We start from the raw sequence: 14,129 nt of genomic DNA on the forward strand, positions 1-14,129 counted from the left end.
GCGAACCGCGTAGTGGATTAACCCCCAACGCCTTTTTTCCCCAAGCACCACTGAACATGTCATATGCCTCCTCGACCTAAATCGTACCTACAACGGCTTGCGGTCGCAAGGGTTCCCACCCTGAAGGGGGGCACTCCAGGCAAGTACGTCTCTAAAGGAGGAGTCGTTGGCAAAGTGTTCAATGGGACAACGCAGAGTGTTTACGACACATATAACGTACGGGGGCTCCTTCATTTTGTGGATATTTGAACAATATGATCGTAGGCTTACGCGGCCTTATATTTATGCTACATGGATGGGAGAGCCGCCATGGCCTCCATTACAATTCATAAATGATGGAACCGAGGCACCTGGGAGCCACACAATATAAAGTTGAGCAGGAAGAAGAGGGAGATAGATCGTGAGCAAGATGAAGATGAAGAAAATGCCGGCGATTTTAAGGAAAGCCAAAGAATATATGTCACCAATGACACAAGTGTATGTCGTTGGAAGACTGCTACTTGTGTGATTCTTGGAAGGCGGTAAGTATTGATCCCATCACCGAAGTGGCGTTTATTGGAAGAGTCTCATAACAGAATTCGATGAGCGCAAGATCATCGACGCTGACTAGGTTGTGATACACAAGAAGAGGTGCCAACATGCTATGTTAAACCGGTGGGAAATCATGCAAGCAGTTGTCAACAAATTCGATGGCTATTTCAAGAGCATCCACAACTGGCTCTTGTAGATTCTCGATCGATGCACAACTTTGCTCCTTCATGGTCGCCTCTATAACATGAGGAGAATCAAAACCTATTTATGGAGGTGTCACACGGTTAGAGGATACAAGGAGAGATACTTTTATACAACATAGATAGATGGGAGCGTGATGCACGGATTAATCTTTCTTCATCGCCACATGCATCTCTTTCCAGTTTCTATGACAATTGCTTGTATTGCGTGTTTTTAGGACTGAGGTCTACGTGTGGGGTGTTATACTTAATTTTTAAAATAACACCCTAAAAGATAGCAATATTTGTCGTTGAAACGAATGAATAGACATATAGACACACTAAAATGTGTGTCTAGACGTGTGACTCAATGAAAAGTATTATGGATCTGAGAGTATAACAATTTGCTTCACATGATAATTTTTCTTGATAGTACTTTATTTGTACAAAAATCAATAGCATAATTATTTATTTATATATTTATAATATAAAATAATACATGGTAGAGATAAATAAGATATCTCCAACAATTAAAAAATAAAATCTAAACGAAGCAAGCAAATCTTGGATAACAAACATGCAAAAAACCTACCGAATGTGGATCAGCCACGACGACGCATGTACGACGGCCAGACGTACTCCCATCACGGACATGCCCTTGTGTAGGTCACACGTCGCGTCTCCTTGCCCCGTAGTGTAGGTACTCCTCCCCTCCATCCATCGACCGAGAGAGCGCGCGGTCACTGTCCCGTCGGTCAATTTGGTGCCCGAATACGAGCTCAAAAACCACGTGCCCCCAAAAATTAAAATCGCCATTACTCCACGACCTTTTGCCCCTCGATTGGACCGTCGCGGACGGAGACCTCGCCGCTCCGGTCGTGGCGCACACGCCGGCCCCGAGACGGACCTAGTGAGCTCCACTATATTCGCTCACGTTTTCCATGCCCGGCCCGACGGGTCCCTGTCTTGTCCCGCTCCCACCTCGCCGTTCATCACCAAGACCTGCCCCGTTTTTAAAGGGCAAGGGCGCGCGCTTGGGAGGAAAGTGCACTGCACCTTGGTTTTTTGCCGCCGGCGAAGGAGGGAGGAAACTGCCTAGCTAGCCGGCTAGTTGAGCTCGTACTCGCGGTGGGAGAGACGGCTCGTCTTGTTCGTGTGATGACTTACGCGGAGGGCGAGGGGAGCGGGAAGACGACGATGGCGGCGGCGAAGGAGAGCTCCAAGTCCAGCTTCGCCGTCACCTGCGGCCTCCTCAGCCGCTACCTCAGGGAGAACAAGGGCGGCGCGCTGCAGGGCCTCGCTGGCCTCGGCATGGCGCCGCCGGCCACCGCCATCGAAGGAGGTTAGTTATTCGCGCCTTGTCAACCTGTTTCCTGGTTAATTTGCTATTATTTTCATGTCACAAGTTGCTCATGGCATGTACACACGGCTGTTCTGTTCATCTCTGCAGGAGCTTTCCAGCCGCCGACCACCATGAACTTGCTGTCGGGGCTCGAGGACCCAAAGCCAGACACCGTCGACGTGGAGCTCGCCGTCGACAAAGGCCAGCTCCTCCAGGCGCCAACTGGCAACCAAGATGCGCATCAGCTGACCATCTTCTACGGTGGGAAAGTGGTGGTCGTCGACAACTTCCCGTCCACCGAGGTCAAGGCTTTGCTGCAGATGGCGAACGCCGCCGGCGATGGCGCCGTAGACAGGACGGTTCCGCAGAGCATGCCCGGACCTGCGCACAGCGATCTTCCTGGTACGAGCTCTTACATCTTTTGCAGTTCAGACAAGGTACCTGAATTCGCGCAATGGATTCCTCACGTACAAGTTCAGACACTGTCTCTGACAGAGGTTTAATCTTTCCACGTGTTACAGATCTGCCGATAGCGCGGAGGAACTCACTCCATAGGTTTCTCGAGAAAAGAAAGGGCAGGTACCTGATCGAGCTGTTTTCAGATTATATTTTTCGCGAACGAGAACAATTTTGCTCAGCTGTGGAGTCATGTTTAGGACTTACGTTTTCGTGCTCGTTTGCTTCAGGATAACTGCCAAGGCGCCTTACCAAGCTAACAGCGCGTCGTCTGCTCCGTCCAAGCAAGCTAATGGTGACAAGTTCTGGCTCGGGCTAGGCCAAGAAGTGGCGATAAAGCAAGAGATATGATCAAATTATGAGCACTCTGCTTGTTGCTCCAAATTCACAGGGCAGTTGAACTGTGGGTACCGGTAGTATAGTTTACTCGAAGCTTCGAAGCAACAATAATTGACTGTTGGTTATTCATTTCTACCGTTAAGTAGTACTATAGCCGGTGGTTAATTCTAATTGCCCACCAGCATAGATAGTTAGAGTACATGTTTAAGCACAGGCCCTGTGTTCCTATGCACCATTGTTTGCTGCTGGAGCTGTATGCTAGCTCTTGGCAGTTTGGCTGGTTAGGTCGAGAGTGTGCTAGGACTATGTGTCGTGTTATGTTGCAACAGATGGTTTAACTACAGATATTACTATTCAAGACAGCAATTTTAGTTCACTTGAACGTCTGCTTTGAAAATATCGAGTTCTATGGATCATGTCTGGTCATGTAGCAGACTGTGGTGTTGTTATCTTATCTATTACTAGACCGTTTACCTTCGGTTTCTTCTTTAAAGAAAGGTTAAGCATTTCAGATATACACTTTTGATCTTGGATGCATACACTCCTGCCATCAAAAAATATTTAAAAAATGTAAAAAAAATCAAATAATTTTTTTACACCGTTAGCATATGCTCCCGGTGCAAAAACTTTTTTAAACATTTTTATAATAGTTTAAAGTTCCTGGATCCTGGTGTTGTTATCTTATCTATTACTAGACCGTTTACCTTCGGTTCCTTCTTTAAAGAAAGGTAAAACATTTCAGATATGCACTTTTGATCTTGGATGCATACACTCCTGCCATCAAAAAATATTTTTAAAATGTAAAAAATCGAATAATTTATTTGCACCATTAGCCTATGCTCCCGGTGCAAAAACCTTTTTAAACATATTATAATAGTTTAAAGTTCATTCCTAAAACTAGAAACATATGCTCTCGGGTACAAAAACGCTATGCCCAAAACATTTGACTTACACAACCCAAGAAACAAAATGTTGGATTATTAGGCAATTTCCGTGTGAGTTTAATTACCGAAAGCAACATTACAGATGCACAAGCATACTTAACCATACACATCAGACTAAGCACATGCATCAGATCTGAACATGGAACAAGTAGCAGTGCAAGGTAGGAGAGGAAAATCACGTACATCGCGATCGGGAAGGTCGCACCAGCAGTAGCACCACCACCACCATGGGAGTTGTTGATGTCGCCCATGGTGTAGTCGAAGTCGTCGAAGAAGCAGACGAACCAGCGAAGATGAACACGAACAGCAGCGAGCAGTCGCGCCGAGACGCTCCCCAAAAACCTTATCGCCCGTCTCCCGGTGCAGGATCTCAACGGATGGGGTTTCGGAGGCCTGCTCTCCCGGACGGTTGTGCACGCAGTCGCCGGGATGAGGAAGACTAGAGAGTAGCACACCAAAAGGAACTTCGCGAGAGAGAGATCTAAGAGCACTGTTTTCCAGATCTGATCGGTCTCCTTGTATAGCCTGGGAGGAGAGCCGCCCCGACCGCGTTGACACGCGCAGGAAGCCAGGGACACGCGGCGAGCATGCACATGCAGGCCGACACGTACCCAACACAGTTGGTGCACCAAGCAAAAAATTTAGGCTTCCTTGAGTGTGTCTCGAACTCGAACCCGAGTCACGAAACGCGACGTGCGTGCGTGCGTGACGAGGCGAGGCGGGGCGGGCGGAGGAGGAGGAGTGCGCGAGGGCTCTTTCTATTCTCACTCACTTGGAATGACTAGAACATCAGCCCTTATATACCACTCCAACTCTCTCCCAACTAGCAATGTGGGACTAAACTTTGTCCCCCAAGGCTGTCCCAAGCTGCCAACGTGATGGGCCTTGAGATTTTAGGAATTGTAGACTATATGGGCTGTCTTACTGGGCTGCAGCCTATCTACATTCAACAATCCCCCACCAGATCTCATATGCACATCAGATGACACATTAGTTCCATTCACTGTTTAATATACCTGCACTTCAGTGGAGACTTTTAAGTTGAACTTCCACCTAGGCAAGGTGCTACACTTGTCTACAACTGAACAATGGACTATGCCTTGAATTGTCAGTCTTTGTGCAGCAAGTTTCGCTCAATGCCGGCACGGTACTAGGCTACCTTAACCTTCCCCTCGGGTGGAGCTTATAAGTCATACTCCTCGGCCCTTCATGAGCTTACTAGAGATTCACCCAAATCTCCCACACTATGACCAGTAGTGTCACTCATATAGGTTTGTTCTTCAAAAGATCACCCTGTAGGACGGCGTCTTCGCTCATCAAGAGCCGCTCAGAACACATTAAGACATTGTCAACCTGCCTTACAGTAGCTATGAGAGAATTGCATCTGCAGCGGAGTGGGAGTATTAAATTTTCTCTCAACTCAGTTGCTCCGGTTTGTTTTCCCAGGTCCTACTTCACAGAATTTCCGATCACATAGGTTGGGTTACTGATACGTCTCCAACGTATCGATAATTTCTTATGTTCCATGCCACTTTATTGATGATACCTACATGTTTTATGCATACTTTATGTCATATTTATGCATTTTCCGGCACTAACCTATTAACGAGATGCCGAAGAGCCAGTTGTTGTTTTCTGCTGTTTTTGGTTTCAAAAATCCTAGTAAGGAAATATTCTCGGAATCGGACGAAATCAACGCCCAGGATCTTATTTTTCCACGAAGCTTCCAGAACACCGGGGGAGAAACGAAGTGGGGCGACGAGGCGGCGACACGCCAGGGCGGCGCGGCTCACCCCCTGGCCGCGCGGCCCTGTTGTGTGGGCCCCTCGCGTCGCCCCTAAACCTACCTCTCCGACTATAAGAAGCCTTCGTCGATAATAACTCTAGTACCGAGAGCCATGATGACGCGTAAAGCACACGCTCGTTGGGAACCCCAAGTGGAAGGTGTGATGCGTACAGCAGCAAGTTTCCCTCAGTAAGAAACCAAGGTTTATCGAACCAGTAGGAGTCAAGAAGCACGTCGAAGGTTGATGGCGGCGGGATGTAGTGCGGCGCAACACCAGGGATTCCGGCGCCAACGTGGAACCTGCACAACACAACCAAAGTACTTTGCCCCAACGAAACGAGTGAGGTTGTCAATCTCACCGGCTTGCTGTAACAAAGGATTAACCGTATTGTGTGGAAGATGATTGTTTGCGGAAAACAGTAGAATAAGTATTGCAGTAGATTGTATTTCAGTAAAGAGAATTGGACCGGGGTCCACAGTTCACTAGAGGTGTCTCTCCCATAAGACAAACAGCATGTTGTGTGAACAAATTACAGTTGGGCAATTGACAAATAAAGAGAGCATGACCATGCACATACATATCATGATGAGTATAGTGAGATTTAATTGGGCATTACGACAAAGTACATAGACCGCCATCCAACTGCATCTATGCCTAAAAAGTCCACCTTCGAGTTATCATCCGAACCCCTTCCAGTATTAAGTTGCAAAGCAACGAGACAATTGCATTAAGTATGGTGCGTAATGTAATCAACAACTACATCCTTAGACATAGCATCAATGTTTTATCCCTAGTGGCAACAACGACAACACAACCTTAGAACTTTCGTCACATCGTCCTGGTGTCAATGCGGGCATGAACCCACTATCGAGCATAAGTACTCCCTCTTGGAGTTACAAGCATCTACTTGGCCAGAGCATCTACTAGTAACGGAAAGCATGCAAGATCATAAACAACACGTAGATATAACTTTGATAATCAACATAACAAGTATTCTCTATTCATCGGATCCCAACAAACGCAACATATAGAATTACGGATAGATGATCTTGATCATGTTAGGCAGCTCACAAGATCCGACAATGATAGCACAATGGGGAGAAGACAACCATCTAGCTACTGCTATGGACCCATAGTCCAGGGGTTGACTACTCACTCATCACACCGGAGGCGACCATGGCGGCGTAGAGTCCTCCGGGAGATGATTCCCTCTCCCGGCAGGGTGCCGGAGGCGATCTCTCGGATCCCCCGAGATGGGATCGGCGTTGGCGGCGTCTCCGGAAGGTTTTCCGTATCGTGGCTCTCGGTACCGGGGGTTTCGTCACGGAGGCTTTAAGTAGGCGGAAGGGTAGGTCAAGAGGCGGCACGGGGGCCCAAACCATAGGCCGGCGCGGCCGAGGGTGGGGCCGCGCCGCCCTAGGGTTTGGCCACCCCGTGGCCCCTCTTCGTTTCGTCTTCGGACTTCTGGAAGTTTCGTGGAAAAATAGGCCCCTGGGCTTTGATTTCGTCCAATTCCGAGAATATTTCTTTACTAGGATTTCTGAAACCAAAAACAGCAGAAAACAAGAATCGGCACTTCGGCATCTTGTTAATAGGTTAGTTCCGGAAAATGCACGAATATGACATAAAGTGTGCATAAAACATGTAGATAACATCAATAATGTGGCATGGAACATAAGAAATTATCGATACGTCGGAGACGTATCAGCATCCCCAAGCTTAGTTCTGCTCGTCCCGAGCAGGTAAAACGATAACACGGATAATTTACGGAGTGACATGCCATCATAATCTTGATCATACTATTTGTAAAGCATATGTAGTGAATGCAGCGATCAAAACAATGTATATGACATGAGTAAACAAGTGAATCATAAAGCAAAGACTTTTCATGAATAGCACTTCAAGACAAGCATCAATAAGTCTTGCATAAGAGTTAACTCATAAAGCAATAATTCAAAGTAAAGGCATTGAAGCAACACAAAAGAAGATTAAGTTTCAGCGGTTGCTTTCAACTTGTAACATGTATATCTCATGGATATTGTCAACATAGAGTAATATAATAAGTGTAATAAGCAAGTATGTAGGAATCAATGCACAGTTCACACAAGTGTTTGCTTCTTGAGGTGGAGAGAAATAGGTGAACCGACTCAACATTGAAAGTAAAAGAATTGTCCTCCATAGAGGAAAAGCATCGATTGCTATATTTGTGCTAGAGCTTTGATTTTGAAAACATGAAACAATTTTGTCAACGGTAGTAATAAAGCATATGCATCATGTAAATTATATCTTATAAGTTGCAAGCCTCATGCATAGTGTACTAATAGTGCCCGCACCTTGTCCTAATTAGGTTGGACTACCGGATCATCACAATGCACATGTTTTTACCAAGTGTCACAAAGGGGTACCTCTATGCCGCCTGTACAAAGGTCTAAGGAGAAAGCTCGCATTGGATTTCTCGCTATTGATTATTCTTCAACTTAGACATCCATACCGGGACAACATAGACAACAGATAATGGACTCCTCTTTTATGCATAAGCATGTAACAACAATTAATAATTTTCTCATTTGAGATTGAGGATATATGTCCAAAACTGAAACTTCCACCATGGATCATGGCTTTAGTTAGCGGCCCAATGTTCTTCTCTAACATTATGCATGCTTAACCATAAGGTGGTAGATCTCTCTTACTTCGAGACAAGACGGACATGCATAGCAACTCACATGAAATTCAACAAAGAGTAGTTGATGGCGTCCCCAGTGAACATGGTTATCGCACAACAAGCAACTTAATAAGAGATAAAGTGCATAATTACATATTCAATACCACAATAGTTTTTAAGCTATTTGTCCCATGAGCTATATATTGCAAAGGTGAATGATGGAATTTTAAAGGTAGCACTCAAGCAATTTACTTTGGAATGGCGGAAAATACCATGTAGTAGGTAGGTATGGTGGACACAAATGGCATAGTGGTTGGCTCAAGTATTTTGGATGCATGAGAAGTATTCCCTCTCGATACAAGGTTTAGGCTAGCAAGGCTTATTTGAAACAAACACAAGGATGAACCGGTGCAGCAAAACTCACATAAAAGACATATTGAAAACATTATAAGACTCTACACCGTCTTCCTTGTTGTTCAAACTCAATACTAGAAATTATCTAGACCTTAGAGAAACCAAATATGCAAACCAAATTTTAGCATGCTCTATGTATTTCTTCATTAATGGGTGCAAAGCATATGATGCAAGAGCTTAATCATGAGCACAACAATTGCCAAGTATCACATTACCCAAGACATTTATAGCAATTACTACATGTATCATTTTCCAATTCCAACCATATAACAATTTAACGAAGGAGAAACTTCGCCATGAATACTATGAGTAGAAACCAAGGACATACTTGTCCATATGCTACAGCGGAGCGTGTCTCTCTCCCATAAAGTGAATGCTAGGATCCATTTTATTCAAACAAAACAAAAAACAAAAACAAACCGACGCTCCAAGAAAAAGCACATAAGATGTGATGGAATAAAAATATAGTTTCAGGGGAGGAACCTGATAATGTTGTCGATGAAGAAGGGGATGCCTTGGGCATCCCCAAGCTTAGACGCTTGAGTCTTCTTGATATATGCAGGGGTGAACCACCGGGGCATCCCCAAGCTTAGAGCTTTCACTCTCCTTGATCATGTTGCATCATACTCCTCTCTTGATCCTTGAAAACTTCCTCCACACCAAACTCGAAACAACTCATTAGAGGGTTAGTGCACAATAAAAATTAACATATTCAGAGGTGACACAATCATTCTTAACACTTCTGGACATTGCATAATGCTACTGGACAATAGTGGATCAAAGAAATTCATCCAACATAGCAAAAGAGGCAATGCGAAATAAAAGGCAGAATCTGTCAAAACAGAACAGTTCATATTGACGAATTTTAAAATGGCACCAGACTTGCTCAAATGAAAATGCTCAAATTGAATGAAAGTTGCGTACATATCTGAGGATCATGCACGTAAATTGGCTTAATTTTCTGACCTACCTACAGGGAGGTAGACCCAGATTCGTGACAGCAAAGAAATCTGAAACTGCGCAGTAATCCAAATCTAGTACTTACTTTTCTATCAACGGCTTTACTTGGCACAACAAAACACAAAACTAAGATAAGGAGAGGTTGCTACAGTAGTAAACAACTTCCAAGACACAAAATAAAAACAAAGTACTGTAGGTAAAAACATGGGTTGTCTCCCATAAGCGCTTTTCTTTAACGCCTTTCTGCTAGGCGCAGAAAGTGTGTATCAAGTATTATCAAAAGATGAAGTGTCAACATCATAATTGGTTCTCATAATAGAATCAAAAGGTATCTTCATTCTCTTTCTAGGGAAGTGTTCCATACCTTTCTTGAGAGGAAATTGATATTTTATATTACCTTCCTTCATATCAATGATAGCACCAACAGTTCGAAGAAAAGGTCTTCCCAATATAATGGGACAAGATGCATTGCATTCAATATCCAAGACAACAAAATCAATGGGAACAAGGTTATTGTTAACGGTAATGCGAACATTATCAACTTTACCCAAAGGTTTCTTTGTAGAATGATCAGCAAGATTAACATCCAAATAACAACTTTTCAGCGGTGGCAAGTCAAGCATATTATAAATTTTCTTAGGCATAACAGAAATACTTGCACCAAGATCACATAAAGCATTACAATCAAAATCTTTAACCTTCATCTTAATGATGGGCTCCCAACCATCCTCTAGCTTTTTAGAAATAGAGGCTTCTCGCTCTAGTTTCTCTTCTCTAGCTTTTATGAGAGCATTTGTAATATGATGTGTAAAAGCCAAATTTATAGCTCTAGCATTAGGACTTTTAGCAAGTTTTTGCAAGAACTTTATAACTTCAGAGATGTGGCAATCATCAAAATTCAAACCATTATAATCTAAAGCAATGGGATCATCATCCCCAATGTTGGAAAAAATTTCAGCAGCTTTATCACAAGCAGTTTCAGGCAGTTTCTCTCGCTTTGCATTAGAAGTGGAAACATTGCTAACACCAATTCTTTTATTAGTATTAGTAGGAGGTGCAGCAACATGTGTAGCATTAGCATTACAAGTGGTGGTAATAGTCCAAACTTTAGCTACATTCTTCTCTTTAGCTAGTTTTTCATTTTCTTCTCTATCCCACCTAGCACGCAGTTCAGCCATTAATCTTATATTCTCATTAATTCTAACTTGAATGGCATTTGCTGTAGTAACAATTTTATTATGATAATTCTCATTAGGCAAAACTTTTGATTTCAAAAGATCAACATCAGTAGCAAGACTATCGACTTTAGAAGCAAGTATATCAATTTTCCCAAGCTTTTCTTCAACAGATTTGTTAAAAGCAGTTTGTGTACTAATAAATTCTTTAAGCATGGCTTCAAGTCCAGGGGGTGAACTCCTATTATTGTCGTAAGAATTCCCATAAGAATTACCATAGCCGTTGCCATTATTATAAGGATATGGCCTATAGTTATTACTAGAATTGTTCCGGTAAGCATTGTTGTTGAAATTATTATTTTTAATGAAGTTTACATCAACATGTTCTTCTTGTGCAACCAATGAAGCTAATGGAACATTATTAGGATCAATATTAGTCCTATCATTCACAAGCATAGACATAATAGCATCAATCTTATCACTCAAGGAAGAGGTTTCTTCGACAGAATTTACCTTCTTACCTTGTGGAGCTCTTTCCGTGTGCCATTCAGAGTAGTTGATCATCATATTATCAAGAAGCTTTGTTGCTTCACCAAGAGTGATGGACATAAAGGTACCTCCAGCAGCTGAATCCAATAAATTCCGTGAAGAAAAATTTAGTCCTGCATAGAAGGTTTGGATGATCATCCAAGTAGTCGAGTCCATGGGTTGGGCAATTTTTAACCAGAGATTTCATTCTTTCCCAAGCTTGAGCAACATGTTCAGTATCTAATTGTTTAAAATTCATTATGCTACTCCTCAAAGATATAATTTTAGCAGGGGGATAATATCTACCAATAAAAGCATCCTTGCATTTAGTCCATGAATCAATACTATTCTTAGGCGGAGATAGCAACCAATCTTTAGCTCTTCCTCTTAATGAGAAAGGAAACAATTTTAGTTTAATAATATCACCATCTACATCTTTATATTTTTGCATTTCACATAGTTCAACAAAATTATTAAGATGGGCAGCAGCATCATCGGAACTAACACCGGAAAATTGCTCTCGCATAACAAGATTCGAGTAAAGCGAGGTTTAATTTCAAAGAATTCTGCTGTAGTAGCAGGTGGAGCAATAGGTGTGCATAAGAAATCATTATTATTTGTGGTTGTGAAGTCACACAACTTAGTATTTTCAGCGTTGGCCATTTTAGCAACAGTAAATAGAACAAACTAGATAAAGTAAATGCAAGTAAACTAATTTTTTTGTGTTTTTGATATAGCAAACAAGATAGCAAGTAAAGTAAAACTAGCAACTAATTTTTTTGTATTTTGATTTAGTGCAGCAAACAAAGTAGTAAATAAAACTAAGCAAGACAAAAACAAAGTAAAGAGATTGAGAAGTGGAGACTCCCCTTGCAGCGTGTCTTCATCTCCCCGGCAACGGCGCCAGAAATTTAGCTTGATGACGCGTAAAGCACACGCTCGTTGGGAACCCCAAGTGGAAGGTGTGATGCGTACAGCAGCAAGTTTCCCTCCGTAAGAAACCAAGGTTTATCGAACCAGTAGGAGTCAAGAAGCACGTCGAAGGTTGATGGCGGCGGGATGTAGTGCGGCGCAACACCAGGGATTCCGGCGCCAACGTGGAACCCGCACAACACAACCAAAGTACTTTGCCCCAACGAAACAGTGAGGTTGTCAATCTCACCGGCTTGCTGTAACAAAGGATTAACCGTATTGTGTGGAAGATGATTGTTTGCAGAAAACGAGTAAAATAGTATTGCGAGTAGATTGTATTTCAATAAAGAGAATTGGACCGGGGTCCACAGTTCACTAGAGGTGTCTCTCCCATAAGACAAACAGCATGTTGGGTGAACAAATTACCGTTGGGCAATTGACAAATAAAGAGAGCATGACCATGCACATACATATCATGATGAGTATAGTGAGATTTAATTGGGCATTACGACAAAGTACATAGACCGCCATCCAACTGCATCTATGCCTAAAAAGTCCACCTTCGAGTTATCATCCGAACCCCTCAAGTATTAAGTTGCAAAGCAACAGACAATTGCATTAAGTATGGTGCGTAATGTAATCAACAACTACATCCTTAGACATAGCATCAATGTTTTATCCCTAGTGGCAACAGCACAACACAACCTTAGAACTTTCTGTCACTGTCCCAGGTGTCAATGCAGGCATGAACCCACTATCGAGCATAAGTACTCCCTCTTGGAGTTACAAGCATCTACTAGTAACGGAAAGCATGCAAGATCATAAACAACACATAGATATAACTTTGATAATCAACATAACAAGTATTCTCTATTCATCGGATCCCAACAAACGCAACATATAGAATTACAGATAGATGATCTTGATCATGTTAGGCAGCTCACAAGATCCGACAATGATAGCACAATGGGGAGAAGACAACCATCTAGCTACTGCTATGGACCCATAGTCCAGGGGTAGACTACTCACTCATCACACCGGAGGCGACCATGGCGGCGTAGAGTCCTCCCGGGAGATGATTCCCCTCTCCGGCAGGTGCCGGAGGCAATCTCCTGGATCCCCCGAGATGGGATCGGCGTTGGCGGCGTCTCCGGAAGGTTTTCCGTATCGTGGCTCTCGGTACGGGGGTTTCGTCACGGAGGCTTTAAGTAGGCGGAAGGGCAAGTCGGGAGGCGGCACGAGGGGCCCGGACCATAGGGCCGCGCGGCCGGGGCGGGGGCCGCGCCGCCCTATGCTTCGGCTGCCTCGTGGCCCCTCTTCGTTTCGTCTTCGGACTTCCGGAAGCTTCGTGGAAAAATAGGCCCTCGGGCTTTGATTTCGTCCAATTCCGAGAATATTTCCTTACTAGGATTTCGAAACCAAAAACAGCAGAAAACAAGCAATCGGCACTTCGGCATCTTGTTAATAGGTTAGTTCCAGAAAATGCACGAATATGACATAAAGTGTGCATAAAACATGTAGATAACATCAAAAATGTGGCATGGAACATAAGAAATTATCGATACGTCGGAGACGTATCACGTCTCTTGTCGGCGTAGCTCTTCTGTCTTGATTGGGCTGTCTTGAGGTATTCACGGATCTTGTGAACCTTCTCTTCCGCTTCTCGGAGAATATCTGGTCCAAAGACTTGACTCTCTCTGAATTCCGACCAATTCAGAGGGGTACGACACTTCCTTCCGTACAGTGCTTCAAAAGGGGCCATTTGCAAGCTGGCTTGATAACTGTTGTTGAACAAAAATTCTGCGTACGGCAAACAGTCTTCCCACTTGGATCCATACTCTAACACACATGCTCTCAACATATCTTCCAGGATTTGATTGACTCGTTCAGTTTGTCCATC

The 14,129-nt window shown here is 43.6% G+C and overlaps 1 protein-coding gene across 1 annotated transcript; it reads left to right on the top strand.

Moving 5' to 3' along the window:
- The first annotated feature begins 1,756 nt into the window (after nucleotides 1–1,756).
- LOC124652697 (protein TIFY 10c-like) lies at nucleotides 1,757–3,213 on the top strand. Its single transcript, XM_047191734.1, has 4 exons — nucleotides 1,757–2,052; nucleotides 2,161–2,454; nucleotides 2,574–2,631; nucleotides 2,739–3,213. The coding sequence occupies exons 1-4, from the start codon at nucleotides 1,869–1,871 to the stop codon at nucleotides 2,857–2,859; spliced, it is 657 nt and encodes a 218-aa protein (XP_047047690.1). The 5' UTR covers nucleotides 1,757–1,868; the 3' UTR covers nucleotides 2,860–3,213.
- The last annotated feature ends 10,916 nt before the right edge of the window (nucleotides 3,214–14,129 follow it).

Source organism: Lolium rigidum, chromosome 5 (genome assembly GCF_022539505.1).
Source record: "Lolium rigidum isolate FL_2022 chromosome 5, APGP_CSIRO_Lrig_0.1, whole genome shotgun sequence".
Taxonomy (NCBI): domain Eukaryota; kingdom Viridiplantae; phylum Streptophyta; class Magnoliopsida; order Poales; family Poaceae; genus Lolium; species Lolium rigidum.

Bases quoted from the DNA above. Each gene is read 5' to 3' on its own strand.
- LOC124652697 (XM_047191734.1), top strand. From the start codon at position 1,869: ATGACTTACGCGGAGGGCGAGGGGAGCGGGAAGACGACGATGGCGGCG. The intron at 2,455-2,573 runs GTACGAGCTCTT...CACGTGTTACAG, and splicing joins TGCGCACAGCGATCTTCCTG to ATCTGCCGATAGCGCGGAGG. The intron at 2,632-2,738 runs GTACCTGATCGA...CGTTTGCTTCAG, and splicing joins CTCGAGAAAAGAAAGGGCAG to GATAACTGCCAAGGCGCCTT.